Source organism: Oreochromis aureus, linkage group 12, assembly GCF_013358895.1.
Source record: "Oreochromis aureus strain Israel breed Guangdong linkage group 12, ZZ_aureus, whole genome shotgun sequence".
In the NCBI taxonomy this organism is placed as follows: Eukaryota; Metazoa; Chordata; class Actinopteri; order Cichliformes; family Cichlidae; genus Oreochromis; species Oreochromis aureus.
In genome coordinates, this window is record NC_052953.1 from 580142 (window position 1) to 601373 (window position 21232).

Genomic DNA, 21232 nt, shown 5'->3' on the forward strand with positions numbered 1-21232 from the left:
TGGGTCACTTCCGTATGTGGTACTGAATCCGATACATATCCATATGTAAATAACAAAATAACTTTATAACTTAAAGCAAAATTGGGAAACGTAATGTCCAAAACAAGTCTTTATATTAAGGCCATCAGTCAAACAATACTGTTTGGTCTGGGTCTAAACAGAACGCATTGTGCGTGACATCTTCTTTTGCGCATGCGGGCCGCTTTGAGGGTTCACACTAGAGCGCGTTTGTTGTCACATTTCATTTGTAGTGTGAACAAGCAGACAAAAAAATTGGATTTGATCAAAAAATCGGAATTGAGCATTAAGACCTGCAGTGTGAACGTAGCCTAATAGACTCCAATTTGTGCATGTAAATGGAGAGTCCTCTTCACACGCTGAGGTTAATTATGGAGTTCCACTGGGTTCAGTGCTAGGACCAATTCTGTTTACATTATACATGCTTCCCTTAGGCAGCATCATTAGAAGACATAGCATACATTTTCACTGCTATGCAGATGACACCCAGCTCTATCTATCCATGAAGCCAGGTAACACACACCAATTAGTTAAACTGCAGGAATGTCTTAAAGACATAAAGACCTGGATGGCCGCTAACTTTCTGCTTCTTAATTCAGATCAAACTGAGGTTATTGTACTCGGCCCTGAAAATCTTAGAAATATGGTATCTAAGCAGATTCTTACTCTGGATGGCATTACCTTGGCCTCCAGTAACACTGTGAGGAACCTTGGAGTCATTTTTGACCAGGACATGTCCTTCAACGCACATATTAAACAAACACTGGAAATGCTGCTAAATGTTCAGTTTCTATGCCATATGTTAAAACAAGATCTAGAGTGTGATTAAAGTGGTGGGTGGGTTCTTTTACATTTTGAGAGAAGCCAATTGAGTCTAATAACAGATTAAATGCCATGTTGAGGCTGTCATTTTTAGCATCTACATGGATGTTAAAATCACCCACAATAATTATTTTATCTGAGCTGAGCACTAAATCAGATAAAAAGTCTGAGAAATCAGAGAGAAACTCTGTGTAAGGCCCAGGTGGACGATAGATGATAACAAGTAAGACTGGTTTCTGAGTTTTACAGCTGGGGTGGACGAGGCTAAGCATCAGGCTTTCAAATGAATTAAAAGTCTGTCTGGGTCTTTGGTTGATTAATAGGCTGGTGTGAAAAATTGCTGCCACACCGCCCCCTCGGCCTGTGCTTCGAGATTTCTGGTAGTTAGAATGACTCGGGGGTGTTGATTCATTTAAACTAACATAATCATCCTGCTGCAACCAGGTTTCTGTAAGGCAGAGTAAATCGATTTGTTGATCAATTATTAAGTCATGTACTAACAGAGACTTGGAGGAGAGAGACCTAATATTTAATAATCCACATTTCACTGTTTTACTCTTTGGTTCAGATGTGGATACTGTATTGTTCTTTCTTTGTGATTTTTTATGTTTAAGTTGTTTGTTGCTGGTTTTTAGTTTGTTTTTGTCTGTTTGGGAGCTGACACAGTCTCAATGGAGATGGGTTTTGGGGGGTAGCAGGAGGAGAGAAGCTGCAGAGAGGCGTGTAAGACTGCAACTCTGCTTCCTGGTCCCAACTCTGGATAGTCATTTTTTGGGGGGTTTAATAAATTGGTCCATATTTCTAGAAATGAGAGCTGCTCCATCCAAAGTGGGATGGATGCCGTCTCTCCTAACAAGACCAGGTTTCCTCCAGAAGGTTTGCCAATTATCTATGAAGCCCACATCGTTTCTGGGACACCACTCAGACAGCCAGCAATTTAAGGAGAACATGCGGCTAAACATGTCACTCCTGGTCTGATTGGGGAGGGGACCAGAGAAAACTACAGAGTCCCACATTGTTTTATCAAAGTTACACACCGATTCAAAGTTACACACCGATTCAATATTGATTTTAGTGACCTCCGATTGGCGTAACCGGGTGTCATTACTGCCGATGTGAATTATAATTTTAGTGAATTTACGTTTACCCTTAGCCAGCAGTTTTAAATTTCCTTCAATGTCTCCTGCTCTGGCCCCTGGAAGACAATTGACTACGGTTGTCGGTGTCCCTAGCTTCACGTGTCTGAGAACAGAATCACCAATTACCAGAGTTTGACCCCTAGCGGGTGTGTCGCGGAGTGACACACCACCACACACACACACACACACACACACACACACACACACACACACACACACACACACACACATAAACCAAAGTGATGTCATGGTGCTAAAGCAAAGGGTCTAGGGTCACCAAAATCAACAGGATTCATTCTAAAGGGCATGGATGTGCACCCAAAATTTTTAAAAAAAAAAATGGATGAAAGATCTATAAGTCTGAAATTTAAAGTTTGAGTTGATGGCGGTGCTAGAGAAAAGATCATGTCGGGTTTTTGGTGATGACATGATGACTTGAGTGGGTTCATCCACTTGTGCCCATGAATGTCAATAATTTTGAAAAGATTTCATGCAAACTTTTCAAGAAACATTTATTCTAAATTAAAAGTTTGGCCTGATGGTGGCACCAGAGTTTCATTATCAAGGGGCTATTTGTGTATTCAATAAATAAACAAAGTGGCTGACACAAACACTTGGTCAACAATTGTATGTAACCATTTTCTGGAGGCAAAAATCCCATGGGGTTGACCCCAACGTTAAAACATGTTAGTAATATTTGAGGAGAATATGAGGGTTAAAAGTAGAGACGATGTCTGTCTTCCAAAGACAAACTGGGAGCTGGTTCCACAGAAAAGGGGCCAGAAAGCTGAAGGCTCTGCCTCCCATTCTGCTCTTAATTCTGCCCTAGAAACCACAAGTAAACCGGCAGTCAGAGAGCAAAGTGCTGTATTAGGATAACTTTATGCAATTAGGTCTTTACAATATGTTGAACATATGTGAGATTTAAAAGGACATTTGAAAACTTCTGATCTTAAGTGGGGGGGGTTTTCTGAATGTCTGCTGTTTTTCAGTCCATCAAAGCAAAGATGGAGGAGTTAAGGCCTCTCATCCCAGTTCTGGAGTCCTACAAAGCAGATGCACTGTTGGTCCGCCAGTTTAAAGAAGAGGCAGCGAATGTGACAAAGCTGCTGGGATCATTGCAGGAACAGCTTGGAGGTCTGGACTACCAGGAGCTCCACAGCCGGGTGATAAGCCTGGAGGACCGACTGAAGGCTTGCATGCAGAGGCTAGGTGGGTAGAGGAAAATAAAATCTGAAGCTCACACTATCTTTTTCTGAATCAAGAAAAACATCTGAACTTGCCTTTGTGGACTAAAGTTTTCAGAGGGCTGGATGTGACCACACAAAGCTGTGTACATTAAACTCACAATATATCCTGGAGTTTCTGCAAATTGTCTTGTTATTTTGTCCACATGTGCCTAAAGATTTCTTTGTTTGTTCTTTAGCTTGTGGGAAGCTCACAGGAATCTCTGAGCCAATCACCATAAAGACATCTGGATCTAGATTTGGATCATGGATGACTGACCCACTTGCTCCAGCTGGAGACAACAGAGTAAGTCTTAATATGTAACAGTAAATCAAATTTATGAGCATATCATACTGGCTCTCTTCAGTGTTGGGAAGGTTACTTTTAAAATGTATTCCACTACAGATTACAGATTACATGCCCCAAAATGCACGGTGGCACGGTGGTTAGCACTGTTGCCGCACAGCAAGAAGGTCCTGAGTTCAATTCCACCATCAGGCCGGGGTCTTTCTGTGTGGAGTTTGCATGTTCTCCCCGTGTTTGCGTGGGTTCCCTCCAGGTACTCCGGCTTCCTCCCACCGTCCAAAGACATGCAGTTTGAGGGGATAGGTTAATTGGATAATCCAAATTGTCACTAGGTGTGAATGTGAGCGTGAATGGTTGTCTGTCCCTGTGTGTTGGCCCTGCGACAGACTGGCAACCTGTCCAGGGTGTACCCCGCCTCTCGCCCTGTGACAGCTGGGATAGGCTCCAGCGCCCCCCGCGACCCGGAAAGGATAAGCGAATGGATGGCTGGATGCCCCAAAATGTATTTTGTAACGAATTCTGTTACATTACGCAATGAGAGTAACGTATTCTGAATACTTTGGATTACTTAATATATTATGATGTTTTTTACAACTACATGAATGTACTATTGCTGTGTGATTTATTACTATTACTGAAGGCTACTCGCCATACCAATACCAACTAGATGTTTAAATCTTAATATAAATGAGTAGCAGTAGGTGGACATTAGGTAAGGCTGCACTTTTTGCAGCGATCTCGTATAGAAAACTATTCCGTGCGTATATAAAACAGGTCCGCGGCTCCGAACTGTAGTAAAGGGACCTCTGGCTAATACGTCGGGCTCGTAGCCGAAAACTAGTGTTGAGTCTGTTTCCACAGGCCCCGCTAATTTAGAGATTAATTTAGAGGTCAACATTTTCTCAACAACAGTGTACTTTCATCACCAACATGTAGCCTGTAACCACAGTCCTTGACACACAAAAACTCAGTAATCCTGTTGTAGAAAAACATCATTAAGTTGTGTGTCCTGCTGTAAATCACATGATTAACCCTCTGCTGTAGAAAAGAAATGTAAATGTTAGCGCTGCGCAGGTGTATACACTCTTTCTCACAGTGATCTCAGTGAGCAACACAAGGTGATGAATAACACACCCCTGGTAAATTCATAAACATCCAAAAAAATTACAACTAAAAGGTTAAATTTGCAGAGTTCACATAGTCATGTGACCCAAGTTTCCTCCTCTGGTCCCCTTCCTCTCCTGCAGCAAGAGGCACACACAGAGATACACCCACACCTTTGTCAGGTGGGGGTTAACTTCGCATAGTTGTGTTAAGTCAGTCAAGTCTTGTCAGCTTTTGTCAGCTTTTACCAGTCAGTCCCCCATTTTTTTTATTTTCACTCATTATTCATTCATTGATTCTTTTTTTTGCTGATAGTGGAATTTATCGTCGCATTTCGTTTCCACCCTCAGCAAAACGACGACATTTCAAAAAGAAAAAGAATTTAGACTGGATTACCTCGCCGAATACTTTTAGAAAGGGACTCGCTTCCTAATTGTCCCAAATAAGTGGCTTTCTCCAGAGCCCATTTTAATTTTGAAGAAACTCACTTTGCAACCGTTCGCAACAACATGTTGTGTAGTTCTTCCTATGCAACGTTCAGATCTGCTTAGGTGACAGAGAATATTAAACAAAACTTTCAGTGCACTATGAAAGTAACAAAATAAAAAGAATAAAAGAAAGGAAAGGCCTTGTTAAATCATGACACGTGTTCTTCATTTCGGGGGGGGGGGGGTAAAATCATACCAAACCTAATTGGCAGGCTCAACTTTGTAACAAAAGACAAATCATCAGCCAGTTCAGTCTCAAAACATTCATCCAATCAGCCACACCACACACAACATACAACATAACCCTGTTGTCTCATCACATAATAAGTTTCTTCTCATGTAACCAAATGTGTGCCATGTTAAAACTTCATCACACACCCCTCATCAGCATTCTGTTTTCTCCCTATGATGCAACCATTTGTTCTCCTATAATATTCAGTCCACTAGTCTATGTATCACTTTTCATCTTACTAGTGACTTGGACAAGATGACAAACAAAATCGCATGCTTAGATGCTGTCTGGTCTTCATGAGTTTCATTGTATGTGTATATGCATGTAGGGTTAGTATGGTTAAGGCATTTTCTGTTTGTGTGTGTTTTTATGTACCTCTCTCATCATGTTTTCATTATTCTCATCACTGCTTAAACAACACACATCTCTCTCTCTCTCTGCTTTTTTTATTTTAAACTGTCCTTTCTAAAAACAGAAAGTAGCATTACAGTTGTTTCAGGCTGAGAAACACCAAACACTCTTCATGTTATCATTCATATTTCATCAACACAAACATTTTATTTCTTTTGTCCACTGGGTTAGAAAGTGACCTGCAGAATCGCTTCACTCACATACTTTCACACCTCTCTGTAACTCACACACACCATGACGTCAGACACAATCCCCTGCTTTCGCCAAAACAAAAAACATGATGCTGATGTTACAAAAGTCTCACACACATGAATCAGGATGCAGAAAAGCTGTTGCCCATCTGAGGTGTGAGGAAGAAACTGAACTCACGGATAGCTACATGCTCGAGTTATCATAGCTCTGTTTCCCTCCCTCTGATGCGTACTCAACCAGCTCCTGCTCTGAAAATGTGTAGCTTGCTCATCAGCTTAAAAGTGACTGCATACAAAACAACAATCAGCCACACTCAAATAGACCACGTCTGGCCCGCCCACACAAAATAGACACCAACAAGAGCTCTGACCTCCTTACATTGGGTGGAGAAACCAACACTCAATGCCCTCAGCGGCAGAGAAAAACCCTTTTTAATCTCCTTTCGGTGGAGAAACCTGCTTAACCCTCCTTAAAAAAAATTAAAAAACACAGGTGGTGAAACCAGACCTCTTTAAAAAAAAAAAAAGAAAGAAAAACTGGTGGAGAAACGAGGTAGCTTGCATCTACACGCACAGCTTGTGCACTCACGCACCTGCGTTTAACCGCACAGTCACGTAGCCGCTCCCTAAGGCCTTCTGTACTCACTGTGTTCATGTTGTTTCGTTCATGGGAAGTCTCTGGATCCCGTCAATCGCCATCCGTCCTGAGGGGAGTTCAGACGCAAACTCTCCAGCCTGGCGACAAAGTAAAGCACCAGGTCTTTCATCAGGCGTCTCAGACGCCTCGCTGCTAGCAGGCTTCGGTGGCGGCGTCTCCCCCCTCCTTGGTGGATGCAATGTGTTGGGTTCTGGCGCGGAAGGACCAAATAAATGTTGAGTCTGTGTTTCCACAGGCCCCGCTAGTTTAGAGACTTATTCCTCATGAAGAACGAAAACAAGACAGAACATCTTCAACCGGTCTTTTACTCGCTAACGAGTAAAGGCTTGGTCAGAACCAGGCTGTGAAGCTAAATGCTCCTCACCTGTCTCCAGACCAACTCCTTCAAAGAGCAGCTCCCCTCGCAGCTATTTATTCCCATGACAGTTACAGTTTACACAATACAACACAAGCACCTCCCACTGTAGAACCCCCTTGGTTACAAAAGACAAGGCACTGTGTGTGTGTATGTGTGTGCACGAATGTGTGTGTGTGTGTGTGTGTGTGTGTGTGTGTGTGTGTGTGTGTGTGTGTGTGTGTGTGTGTGTGTGTGTGTGTGAGACTTCCTGCTCACCAAAAGGATCATAAAAGCAGGAAGCTTACAACACAAGACACAGATCTTTCAGATAGAATGCATCCACAATAAAACCTCCCCCAGCACAGAGTGGCTGGAGAGGTGGTCAGGATCAAAGGAATGTCTTTGATCCTACTGCTTGAACTAAGACTTACAAATTTAAGACAATGACAACATTCAACAATTTGACTTAACAACTAGCTTTACTTTGTTGTCTCGGTCAACTTTGCTAGCAAGAGACAGAGAGAGGCGTTGAAAGGCTGCTCCAACGGAACTTATTGTTTCGGAGGAAAACACGAACACAGTGTACAGTCAAGTCTTAATAGCTTACTTACAACTGGGCTGCCCATGAGGCTACATTCTTTAGGGCTGTGCTTGTAACACTCTGCCTATTGCCTTCATATTAAATCATTTATTGAATAATAATTTTTAAAAATATTTCTTCACATCATTATGTGGGCCGCAAGTAAAGGTGACATGGACCGTGAGATTCAGACCGAGGCATTAGAGCCTCTTAATGTGTGTTTTGTTTGGGTTTCCACCGGCGTGGAATTACCAAAAATAGAGAGGGCATAGCCTAATGTATGAAACAGGAAAATACTGCTGTGTAATCCATTTATTTCAACAAAGTAACTGTATTCTGAATACCACCTTTTTAAACGGTAACTGTAACGGAATACAGTTACTCATATTTTGTATGAACACAAATTAGAAGCAACTTGATAAGGATATCTCAGCTGCAGTGGTCATTTTACAATGTTTTGCTATGCATACATTGCATGTCTGTGGAACATAAAGGATTCAAGTTAACAATACAAATGATTAGGATTGTTTTTACATTTAATATTTGTTCTTTTTACTTACAGGTATGGTACATGGATGGGTACCATAACAATCGCTTTGTTAGGGAGTACCTGTCCATGTCTGACTTCATGATGACAGACAATTTCACCTCTCACCGACTTCCTCATCCCTGGTCTGGTACTGGGCAGGTGGTTTATAATGGATCTCTTTACTTCAACAAGTTTCAGAGTCACACAATCATTAAATTCGACTTCAGCACATCGCTCATCAGCAGATCGCGACAACTTGACTTTGCTGGTTACAACAATATGTACCATTACTCCTGGGGTGGGCACTCTGACATTGACCTAATGGTGGACGAGGGTGGGCTGTGGGCTGTATATGCTACCAATCAAAATGCTGGTAATATTGTTCTTAGCCAGCTAAACCCCAACACCCTACAGATCATCCGCAGCTGGACCACCAACCATCCAAAACGCAGCGCTGGTGAGGCCTTCATGATCTGTGGAACCCTGTATGTCACCAATGGGTACTCAGGTGGAACCAAAGTATACTACGCCTTTTCCACCAACTCATCTACCTATGAGTACATCGACATCCCTCTGACCAACAAATACAGCCACCTGTCTATGCTTGACTACAACCCTCGAGACAGAGCACTCTATGCCTGGAACAATGGCCACCAAGTTCTTTATAATGTCACACTTTATCACATAATACAGTAACAATCAATATTAACCACTCTCACATTCAAAAGAAACAACAAATCAAGACCCCACAATGTTACTGCAATCACAGTACACATGATCCTTTACACAGGATGCTCTGTGGGCCTTTACAAAGTAATGCTCCAAAATTTTATATAATTAAAGAATAAATACGATTTTCCTGAAAACATTAGATGATATCAAAATATACAACTAAATAAAAAAATAGAATAAATCCTAAAGAACTATGACTGTTAGAGGGTCAAAAGAAAATACAAAATAGTTATCAGGTCAGTTTATTTGCTTCCAGGACAGAGAGTGGTGTATTAGCTACAATTAGCTTAGCTCCATCTGAAGAAAAAACACCTTCCAAAAAGCTGAAGGCTGGGTCCCAGATCCTCCTCTTGTCCACTCATTCCTCTCTGTAACAGAAACTTCATCATCTTAAAAAATGACTCACCTGCATGTGAAATCTTCAGGGAACTGCTAGCCCTGAGATAGAAGAGAGCCCATTCTGAAAGCGGAACCACTAACTTTACAGCCCTTCACAGTATATAGGCAGTGACTTCAGATTTAGTTTAGGTTTAGGGAAATATTTTGATTGCCAGTATAGGCCTTTAAGGTGTCAGCTGGTGTACTCAAGAGCAGAACCGGGATCGAACCAGGTAACCCGTCTATGGGATGCTGTGTTTGAACACTTCAGGTGCTTTTACATTTTTACACCAGTCCAATAAATATGTCAAAAGAACATAAGAGGGATCTAAGAGAGTGTTGGGTTTTTTTCTGTCATGATGGAGCTAGCTAACCAAACCAAATGTTCTCAGTGTTTGTGTAAAGCTAGGCTAAAAGCCAGCAGGAATTCTCAGTACTGAAATACTGCACAAAGCATTGGACTGTTAACTTATGTCATTGACTTCTTTTACTAAATGTTTCTTAAAAATTGTATTTAAATCATTAACTCAGTTGTTTGACACAAATGCACTTAAAATGTGAAACACAGTGAAATTAAAATTTCACAGTGAGAAAACCCAACATTTTTAGATTACATATTTTGATGGACACTGAAGAATGCTTCACAGTTTTTATAAGATTTATCTTCTCTGCGTAATCTTGTCTGACTGAAGCAAGACCCGCTGTTCTTATTCTTATATCCCTTAATATTATAAATAATAAGGTATTTCTTACTGTTGTGTGTTATACAGCAATACAAATGATTGCCTGTTTTTCCCAATACTTCATTCAGTTTTTAAATTTATCGTTGTACCATGTGAAATTCATTCAGATCACTGAGCTATGGGCATAGTCTAACTATTTAAACAATAAGAATTCCTCTACACACTCAACTGTTGTTCTCAATAAGTAATTTGAGTGTTGCCCTGAATGGTAGTTATGAACGCACATGATGATTGGCTGATACATTGATACTAACATCCTCTTTATCATCAAACGTGTGTCCAGCACCACTTTAGATTCAATGACGTCATGTGATCTGTCAGACGGAAGAACGCAGTACGACATTTGTGCAAAACAGATGATGTATACAGACAGAAACTGTAGTCTGTTGGTCTCAGTGAACATCAGTTAGATGATTTCAGATTTCTGAACCTTTTTTTTTTTTTTTATATCACTGGTCTGTGGAGTTTTCAGGTATTTGAGGCTAAGCCCAAAAACACGAAGTGACTGCACAAGAGTTGTTCTTCATTCTAATACCTGATTGACTGTAATAGCTTATTTGCTTTTGTTTTCCATATCAGATGATTTTTTTACAGTCCTTTAGGTACGTCTCGATGTATGCTCAATCATCCAGGTAAGTAAATCTCCAAAAGCTGATTCTGTTCATCTGGACGTAGCTACGTCCAGATGAACAGAATCAGCTTTTGGAGAGTACTTTAAGTATTTGTCTGTTTGTTTGTTTTACTTCTGTCATAAATGTTTGGCGTAAGCAGCAGGTTTTAATTCTACAGCCCCCTTCAAATGTGTAAGATGATTTATTCCGTTTTCATGACCAATAGCCTTAATATGTGATTGTGCTATGGATTTCTTCACCCAACCATTTTTTAAAAATTTTAACCAAGAGGCTCAGTTTCATGAACTCTTCATGTGTCTGTTTAAAGACTTCATTGATCCCACAAGGTAACATGTTACAGTAACATGATAATGAATAGTACAGTCTACAAATACACAACACAGTTAAAATAAAAGTGCCACAGGAAAGGGCCTTAAGCTATGAGATAGTACAACAATTTTTATATATATATATATATATATATATATATATATATATATACACACACACACACACAGAACAGTAAAGAAATACAAAGAAAAGTAAACGGGTGATGGCCTGTTAATGATGGAGAGCAGTTTGTTCACCGACCTCGGACCCTCAGAAATCTCTCGGATTTAAATGCCTCTAAATTCTGACCAATGATGCTTCCAGCTTTGTGGATTGATCTGCAATCAGTGCCAGAGAAGCCGGAAAGCACAGTTTCAGCAGTTATGTGATGGCGAAGTAAACAAACATCAGTGAGACCAGAAAGGCGGCAGGTAAGTTCAATGTGGGTGTCATGTTACAGCTGTACGCAGGCAGAAGAGGACCCAAGATGCAGACTCGGGCGAGGCGAGACGTGAACTCAAAAGCAGCTTTATTGCTGACTGGGGAAAACAACACAGAAACCTAAATTGGGAAACTAGATCCAAAACACACACGTGAACACCAGGAGAGACACAGCGACACGACGCTGAACAGATGAAAAAACAGACAACAAATACAAGAGGAAAACGAGGGAATGAGGACCAGACGGGGAACACAGCTGATACAAATCAACTGACGGGACCAGGGAGTCTCAAGACTAGAAACATTAACATAAGACACAGACTGTCAAAGTAAAACAGGAAAGCGACCGGGCACAGAGCTAAACCTATACTTACCACCATAATAATAATCAGAGACGACAACCAAGGAATCAGAGCCTAAACCATAATACAAAATAATACAAAAGGCACAAGAAACAGAAGATGCCAAGTCAAAATGACCCAGAACCGTGACAGTGGGTTCTGAGCTGATGAGAAACTGAAGACAGAGAAATGCAAGGTTAACACTGGTTTATGTGTGAACAGCTTAAGCATGGAAGCGTCCATCTTGATTTCAATTTTCATCTTGCTGTTATCAGGCATGGGAATTTTTTCCAGCTGTGATAAATCCTCATAAAAATGAGTGATAGACACAAGCTGTGTCCCAAATCAGAGACTGCACGCTTCGAAGTACCTGCACTTCGCGGACTACGTGGTGCGGGTAATACGAAGTGTGAGAAGGGCGGAAGTGAGAGGCTTGTGAAATGGGACAGTCTGGCCTTCGTCGTGCAGCTCAGGTTGCCTAGCAACCATGATATTAACCGCAAGAAACGTTTCATACAGAATTGCTTGACAGAATATGAAGGAGAAAAAATGTTTTTTTGTTTGTTTATTTTCTTTATGACATCACTTTGATTAGTTGAGTATCTGAGGCTGAGACCACGGGACTGCAGAACATGATAGTTGGGCTTCATTTCTGTACTGAACAGTCATTTAAAGATTAGTTAGTAAATAATAATTAGCTAATGTTGTTCATGAGACTAAAGTCATCTCACTGTGGTAATGTTAATATAATATGGCCAATATTATAGTTATTATATTAATCATTATGATATATTACAGCAGTGAACTTGAACTCTGTGTCAAATACTGAGCTTCAGTAAAGATTCAAGTTGCAGTTATTTATATTTCCTATCACCTTAAATCTTCACTCAAAGACAAGTATCTGTGACAGTGTATATACAGATGTATTATATATAAGAGACAAATATTGTCCGTTTAATATGTTGGCATTACTAAATTTGGCTCAATGCTTACATATATGTGTAAAAAGAAAATGTACGAGCTGTGATAACTGTTTCTGATAGAATGAAGATCAGACTGATATATGAAATATTCCTTTATTGGGTGAGAAAATCAGACCATGTCATAACTGCTTTAAGTCATTCAGAATAGATATCAGAGCCTTAAACAGGCTGACTTCTGCTAAATGGGTCAAACTGGGCAGAAAGTCTACAAACACATAACATCCTTATAGAATATGATGTAACACTATAGATCAACTTAGCTCAGAATATATAAAGCATATAAACAATTACAGCAATATGATGCAACAAACACAGCAGTGCTACTAATCCAAAATACTCAAAGCTTCATAGAACTGAAACAAACATGTATTTTTAGCTCCATTCTGCTGCTGATACATACTTTAGGTTTCTGAATATTAAACTTGTTGCTGCCTTTCATAGTGTGTAACTTGAAGGCCCTGAGTACTTTCTCCCACACTGAAAACACTGGGATGATCACATTATTTGAACATTACCTAATAAGACTGATTCAGGACAGACAATTAGTTATGTTAAACTTTCCTAGCAGTCCTTCACAAACAGGGAACAGTCTGTCTATTCTCTCCATCTGTCAGCTGCTGCTGGCTCTACCTCCTCCTCTTCCTCACACACTGCTGAGTTTGTCCTGGTGGATCATCAGGGGTGCAAAGCCTCACAGATGATGTGCAGCAGTGGGTCCCTCAGTCTGTCCTCACTCTGGACACTTGCAGTTGTCACACATGAAAATCAAATGTGTGATAAGCTGCAGGATTCAAACACTGGGACAGAATTGGGATTGGGACAGAAGCTGTGTCCCAATCCAGCGACCGCACTCCGAAGCGTTCGGTCCCTGATTACGTCACAGCAAGGCGACAAAGGGTGTCCCAATTCGAAGTGTACTCCAAATGCGATCGACAAATGCGCCCTTCATTTCCCCAAATTTGAAGGCTGGGTCCGGTGTAGACTTCATGGCCCCATATTAGTGATGTGTCAGTCGCGAACGAAACGGCTCTTAGAGCCGGATCTTTGAAGTGAATGACGCGAGCCGGCTCCTTATTGGAAGCCGTGGCGGAGGGGGGGGGGTTCTCTCACCCTCTCTCTCGCACTTTTTTTCCGCTTCACTCTGCACGCGAGCCTTGTGCTTTGCGCTGAGCGGAGGGGGGAGGGGCGGTACTGTGTGTGGGGGAGTGTGCTACACTCAGTTGCACAGGAACAGAGCGGGAGGGAGAGACAGAGAAAGAGAGCCAGGGACAACAACGTCACATTAGAAAGGTATAGTAATCATCCACAACTATTTTCAGTTGCGGATGATAAAGGATTCAGAAAGTTTATTCATGCAGGCCTATATGACAGAGAATGTGCATCTTCTTTTTGTTTTGCGTATTTTAATTTATATTTAATTGTGTTGTGGTTTGCAGTGTTTTGTGTTGTTTCACTTTAAATTTGTTTAAAAGGAAAAAGCTGAAAATTTAAAAAGTTAAAAGTTGAAATGTAAATAGTTGGTTTTTGTATTATACGATTATTTATTACATTGTATGTGGAGTGAATAAATAAAAGTATATTTACGTTGGCCCCTAGAGACAAAGCACGTACAAACTCCAAAACACGTACAAAACACAACAGAAGTGCTCCAGGATGCTAGGGGGCAGTGTTGAGTTTTTGTTACCTAGTGGCTACACAAGCAAGCAAGCAAGCAAGCAAGCAATTTATTTATATAGCACTTTCAGATCAGCCCCCAGCTGAACACAAAGTGCTGTACACTTGACATGCCAAAGTGATACATTGAACATGTTAAAAAATATAAAAATCAATAAAATATATATATAAAAATAATTATTAAAATGACATTAAAATAAATAAAATTAGCATAAATAGCAAAAACAATAATAAAATAGTATAAAAATAATGATGAGAATTACATTTAAAACAATAAAATCAGCACATTAGATCAAAACAATAAAATCAATAAAATCGGGTCAGACTGTGTCATATGCCAAGGAGTAAAATGGGTTTTAAGATGTGTTTTAAAAGTGGACAGTGAGGGGCCTCTCTAATGTGCTGGGGCAGATTGTTCCACAGATTAGGAGCAGCAATAGAGAAGGCCCTGTCCCTCTGAGCTTCCTCTTGGACCTGGGTACCTCCAGGAGCAGCTTGTCAGCTGACCTGAGAGACCTGGGGGTGAGTAAGGATGCAGAAGCTCAGAGAGGTAAGTTGGGGCAAGACCGTTTAAACATTTAAAACAAACATGAGGATTTTAAAATGAACTCTAAGATATACAGGCAGCCAATGGAGTGAAGCCAGGATGGGAGTTATGTGCTCTCTTTTACGAGTTTTGGTTAAAAGTCGTGCAGCAGAATTCTGGACCAGCTGCAGACGAGAGAGAAGATGCTGACTAACTCCACAATACAGTGCATTACAGTAATCTAGGCGACATGAAATAAAAGCATGGATTACCGTTTCAAGATGCGGCCTGGATAAAATAGGTCTTATCTTTGCCAAAGCGCCTTAAATGGTAAAAACTGGACTTGACAGTAGCCCTAATTTGACTGTCTAATTTAAAATCACTGTCCATCTTAAAACCCAGGTTTGTAACAACAGATTTAAAATACTCTGCCAGGGGTCCCAAATCAATAGCAGAGGGTTCACAAGGTCCACTAGGACCAAACAGAATCACCTCGGTTTTGCTTGAGTTACACCTTAGAAAGTTTAGGGACATCCAAGATTTAATGTCTTCTAGACATGCTAGAAGTGGCTTACTAGAGAAGGCCTCTTTCTGCTTCAGAGGCAGATAAATCTGACAGTCGTCAGCATAGCAGTGGAAGGATATTCCATGCCTTCTGAGGATGGTTCCCAGGGCTGTAAATATAATGAAAAAGCAGAGGCCCTAAAATTGAGCCCTGCGGGACCCCAGACTGAAAAGTGGCAGAGGAAGACTCATACCCTAAAAAGTTAACACTAAAAGTTCTGTCACAAAGATAAGACCTAAACCATTTCAAAGCAGTACCACGAATGCCTGCAAGATGGTGCAAGCGAGACAGTAAAATGTTGTGGTCTACAGTGTCAAAGGCAGCTGTTAGGTCAAGGAGGACGAGAACAACATGATTACCAGAGTCACAAGTAAGGAGGATATCATTAAAACCTTTAAAAGTGCTGACTCCGTGCTATGAAAGTTTTTAAAACCTGATTGAAAGACCTCCAGGATACCATTCTCATTTAAAAAATCCATCAATTGGCAGTGTACAATTTTCTCTAAGATTTTAGACATAAAGGACAACTTGGAGATAGGTCTGTAGTTAGCCAATACAGTGTGGTCCAGGGCAGGTTTCTTAAGCAAGGGTTGTACTACCGCATGCTTAAAATTAGCAGGGACTACACCAGATATTAAACTGCTGTTTATAACAGTAAGAACAGCCTGGCCTATGCTAGGAAAAATCTCCTTAAAAAACTGTGGTGGGACAGGATCATTTGGGGAACCAGAGGGCCTCAGGTGGCCGACCACATCCTCTAAATAAGAAAGGGACACAGGCTCAAACTGGTTAAAAACAGCAGAGCAAGGGATCAAGACAGAGGGGTCAGACTCAGGGGAAGAAATGAGAGCCAGCGTGGTTGCAACCTTCTCAATGAAAAAAACACATAAAATCATTAGACAGTTTATGCGAGGCCTCCAAACAGCCACTTTGTGGAGCATTTAAGACTGAGTCAATAGATTTAAATAACACACGTGGATTGTGACTGTTGGAGGAAATGATCTTAGAGAAATATTTTCTTTTAGCCTCTTTGACTGTATCCTGATAGAGGCGCCAGCAGTCCTTTAGGATTTGAAGAGACACCTGCAGTTTGTCCCTCTTCCATCTGCGTTCAGCTCTCGACACTCCCTCCTAACAGCCCGAGTGGCGTCATTAAACCAAGGGTCAGTTTTAGCCTTGGGCTTCCTGGTTTTTACTGGTGCCACAGAGTCCAGAATAGTAAGGCAAGAATATTGAAACCAGGAGCTGAGGATCTCTGTGTCCAAGGGAGTACGATCGGCGGGGATAGACAGCTGGTTAAAAGCAGTTGAGAATTGGACAGCAGTGGAAGGGTTAATAATCCGACAGCGGCGAACAGGAGCGCTGGTTTGAACTGTAGTCCGTGAAAACACAGCATCAAATAATACAGCCATATGGTCAGAGAAAGCAGTGTCAGTCACTTCCACGTTAGACACAGGTAGACTGTGTGACAAGACCAGGTCTAGTGTGTGTCCGTGTTCATGTGTGGGACCAGGTACGGACTGGACCAGATTAAAAGAGTCAATGAGACTTAAAAACTCCTTCACCAGAGGTTTATCAGGGCAGCAGACATGGATATTAAAATCTCCCACAATAAGAACATGATCGTAATTGGGCATAATCCCAGCTAGAAATTCTGAAAGCCAGGAAGTACCAACGACTGGATTTGGTGTGTGGTAGTAACAGGTAAATGCTTGTGTAAAAATACACAAACAATACACATATGCTTTCAATTGTGTAATTTAAGTGATCTAGGTAGCTCTGTTTTGGAAGTTCAGTTAACGCTAGAAATGTGTTTTGGAATTTGTACGTGCTTTTTGGAGTTTGTACATGCTTTGTCTCTAGGGGCCACCGTATATATTTATACTTAAACATATGTAAAAAAAAAAAAAAAAAATGTGGTTTTATTTATATTAGTAATTCCTTTTGTGCATAATTTTATATTGTTGTTAATAATAAATTAATTAAAGCAACAAAACAACCTGAAGAGCTGGTTGGAAGCCAAAAGAGCCGGCTCTTTTTAGTGAGCCGAGTCGAAAGAGCCGGTTCTCTAAAAAGAGCCGAATTCCCATCACTACCCCATATATCCCACAATTCATAGCGTGGCCGTGGATATTTTTTGTTGAAAAAAACGACAGATGGCTGAAGCGGGGTGGCCGAAGAGTGGAGGGGGGCTTTCCAAGATGGCCGAGTAAGTAGACGCTTACTGCCGAGCTTAGCAAATGTAACCTTATAATACGGTAGGAACATTGTGTCAACTCAGACTTCAGAAGCTTCTTCGGTATTTAATCCAGAAAAGGACTGCATTTGATGAATAAAGCGACAAAATGTCACAGCGTGACAATAAAAGACCCTCGGCTAGCTCCAGAACAAAGCTACTGCTAAAGGCTAATGCTAGCCAAACAGCTGTGTCGGTAAACCCACTGGTTGACAACTGCCAATACTCCGCGTCTATTTCACTACCTCTCCCAGTAACTGAGGACCTGATGGACAAGTTTCCACCTCTACCCGTCTCACCCAGCCAGTCTCCGGCGCCAAAGAAAGCATTGCACTCCAAGGAAGATAGCGTGGATGTTGTTGAAACTCTATCAAAGCTAATAAACGAAAGAATGGATCACCCCGCGTTACAGATTACCGGGATCAGAAAAACTGTGGACTTTGCATGTTAGGAGATAAAAGATGTCAAATGCAGAGTGGGCATTTTAGAGCAGAAAATTTCCAAAGAGGAAGAGCGTATGGATAAAAACCAGCAAAGAATCACAGATCTCGAGCGATACTCCAGACGGTGAAACTCAGGCTGTTTGGTGTCAAAGAAGAGCAACAGGAGGATACATGGAGAGTTGCTGTTGAGATTTGTCAGGTCGTGTTACCTGAATGTAAAAATCAACTTTATGACACCATTGACACCGTACATGGGGTCGGCCCCAAACGCCCAAACAAAACCAGTCCCAGACCTATTATCATCCAGTTCATCTCCTGCAGAACCAGAGATAGCCTGTGGAAAGCAGCCAAGACATCTCCATTCCTAAAGGAGAACCAGGACCTGAAGTTTGCTGAGGACCTTTCAAAAGAAGACAGAGAGCGCCAGAGGAAGTTGTGGCCCATTATTGAGAAGGCTCGCAGAGAAAATAAAAAGGCCTATTACGTTTGATGCTGGGGTTTTGTTAATGGGACAGAAGTTTTCCCGTCTTCAGAATGAGAGGTGAATATGGGAGGAGTTAAGGAATGTAAAAGTCCTTACTATGTTGCACAGTTGCTTGGACTTGGTTGACTATTTTTAATCAATCCTTCTGGTGTTTTGGATCATTAAGTCTACGCTTCATTTATATTATGAGGACACTTTAAGTTTCAGCACTTGAGTTGTACCCTAAAAAAATATTTTTCGTATTTCTGCCGAGTTATTTTTATACTTGCAATGCTTGGTCCCTTAGTGAGGTTTATTTTTTGCTAGGCACACAATAATGGTTCCTTAAATTTCTGTTTATTTTTTGTTTTGTTTTCTTAATTGTCATTTTAACATTTTAGCAATAATTTGAGATTGGAAACATTTATGGATAAATTTAATGTAACTGATATTTGGAGAGACAAATTTCCTGATGATATATCATTTACTTGGAGTAACCGTTCTGGTTCAAGAAAATCGAGTACTGATTTCTGGTTAATATCAAGTAGTCTATCAAAGGACAGCGTTACGGTCAATATCCTTACAACTCCACTTACCGACCATAGAGCAATATATATTAACCTGCAACCTTTTCCTACTATTACCATTAATAGATCTTCATATTGGAAATTAAATAGTTCGCTTTTGAGCCATACAGTTGTATAATCTGAAATTACACAAGGTCTCGGAGGAAGATAAATTACGGCTTAGGACCTTTCAGTCTAAACTGGATGAGATTTACCGCCAGAAAGCTGAAGGAGCTTTTGTTCACTCAAGAAAAAGATAGATAGAGAGCAGAATTCTGCTTATTTTTTCCACTTAGAAAAACATAGATCTAAAGCCAATACTTTTCATAAATTAAATATAAATGGTACAGCCACTGACGATGCAAAAATTATCTCTCAATTTTGTTGTAATTTCTACTTGTATGAATTCAATTATAATGCAAAGGTTGCTACCCAATTTTTTGACTCTATAAATAATGTTGAAATGATTAAAAGTGCTGATAGGCTTTTTTGTAACAGTCCGATTACTGAAAAAGAGATATTGACATCAATTGAATTTCTTAAAAACAACAAATCTCCAGGCACAGAGATTTGTTATTTTCCAACAGCAGCCCTCCCATATGAAAAAGATATATATAAATCTTATAAAGTTTGTACCTGTCTTGTGTGAAACTTGTATGAAAAGCATACAAGAGTGAAAACAGATATAAGATCCCTTGAAAAATTATATAAATGAAACTTGTATGTTTAGGATACTTACTAAAACAATATATGAAAGTAATGAGAAAGTGGCCACTTTCATGAGTAAATCATATAAACCTTATATGATTCACTATATGAAGTAGGCCACAAGCAGCTTCTCGGATGAGAGGTGAAACGTCTTCAAGAAACTCAAAGAAGTCCAGACGCTTTTCTTTCCAAGCTCCTTAGACTACGATGACCTGGATGACTGAGAACCTTCACAGACATAGAGTAACCATGGATTGTCATTGTTATAACTCACCCTGGTGCATGATGGTACAATGCTGTCCTCGCAGAAGTGGATATAAGAGGTGACAGTGTCCGTAAACTCTTCCATTGTGTCCCAGTCTGCGAAGCTCCTCCACAGCCTCATTGCTCCACAGTTTTTTAGTCCTCACGACAGGTCTGGAGAACTTCAGCCTCTGTCTGGTGAAACAAGCACAAAGATTGACACCTTGACTCCAACACCACAAGAGGGCCCCCAGGGGCTAGAGAGACCAAGTAGATCACAGAGGGCTAAAAAGATACCTGAGAGGTTTGGTGATTTTGTGGTGAAATAAACAATAATATGTTAAGGTGAAGAGGTAACATACAATGGCAAGTTTCAAGTTCATATGTGTAAGTATATATGTATATATTGGGGGGGAAAGGTACACGTGTGGTGAGGCAGTTAGAAAATATAATTGTTAGAAAGTAAGACGAGAAAGAATGTTCAATGTTGAAGAAAAAACAAGAAATCAAAGTTATTGAGGCTAAAGTTTGAATCTAAGGAAAAGGGGGATGCCATGTACTGATATGTGGCTATGTCTTAATGTGATGACGTTTGAACCGGATGTGGTTGTCCCGAAGGAGGCCCCATTAAGTGGCTAGTAGTCAGGACGACAATGTTCAATAAAGCAAGAGAAAGATAATGCTTTATGTCCAGATTTAATTCAGAGTGCTCTGCCTAATTCAGTAATAAGGTGGGCACACAACAGTTATCACAGCTCGTACATTCCCTTTTTACACATATATGTAAGCATTGAGCCAAATTTAGTAATGCCAACATATTAAACGAACAATATTTGTCTCTTATATATAATACATCTACATATACACTGTCAGAGATACTTGTCTTTGAGTGAAAATTTACGGTGATAGGAAATATAAATAACTGCAACTTGAATCTTTACTGAAGCTCAGTATTTGACACAGAGTTCAAGCTCACTGCTTGAACACTGTGTATACTAACAATACTAACTTTAATGTTCCCCATATTATATTTAGATTACCAAAGTGAGATGACTTTAGTCTCATGAACAACATAAGCTAATTGTTATTCACTAACTAATCGTGAAATGACTGTTCAGTACAGAAATGAAGTCCAACAATTGTGTTTTTACAGTCCCGTGGTCTCAGCCTCAGATACTCAACAAATCAAAGTTATCTCATAAAAAAA

The 21232-nt window shown here is 40.5% G+C and overlaps 1 protein-coding gene and 1 long non-coding RNA gene across 4 annotated transcripts in view; one reads left to right on the forward strand and one right to left on the reverse strand.

Annotated features, from left to right (window-relative positions):
- LOC120443133 overlaps positions 1–7111 on the reverse strand; it is a 27386-nt gene extending 20275 nt beyond the window's left edge. Inside the window, exon 1 of one of the 3 annotated variants that reach the window (XR_005615168.1) lies at positions 6585–7111. This is a non-coding gene — a long non-coding RNA (uncharacterized LOC120443133). The remainder of the gene's footprint in view (positions 1–6584) is intronic. The other 2 variants (XR_005615167.1, XR_005615166.1) reach the window with 2 other exon arrangements.
- Positions 1–10532, forward strand: part of LOC116311594 (noelin-like) — a 17815-nt gene extending 7283 nt beyond the window's left edge. Inside the window, exons 4-6 of the mRNA XM_031728751.2 lie at positions 2972–3191; positions 3406–3512; positions 8076–10532. Coding sequence (XP_031584611.1) covers positions 2972–3191; positions 3406–3512; positions 8076–8738 — 990 coding nt within the window. The 3' untranslated portion in view covers positions 8739–10532. The remainder of the gene's footprint in view (positions 1–2971; positions 3192–3405; positions 3513–8075) is intronic.
- The last annotated feature ends 10700 nt before the right edge of the window (positions 10533–21232 follow it).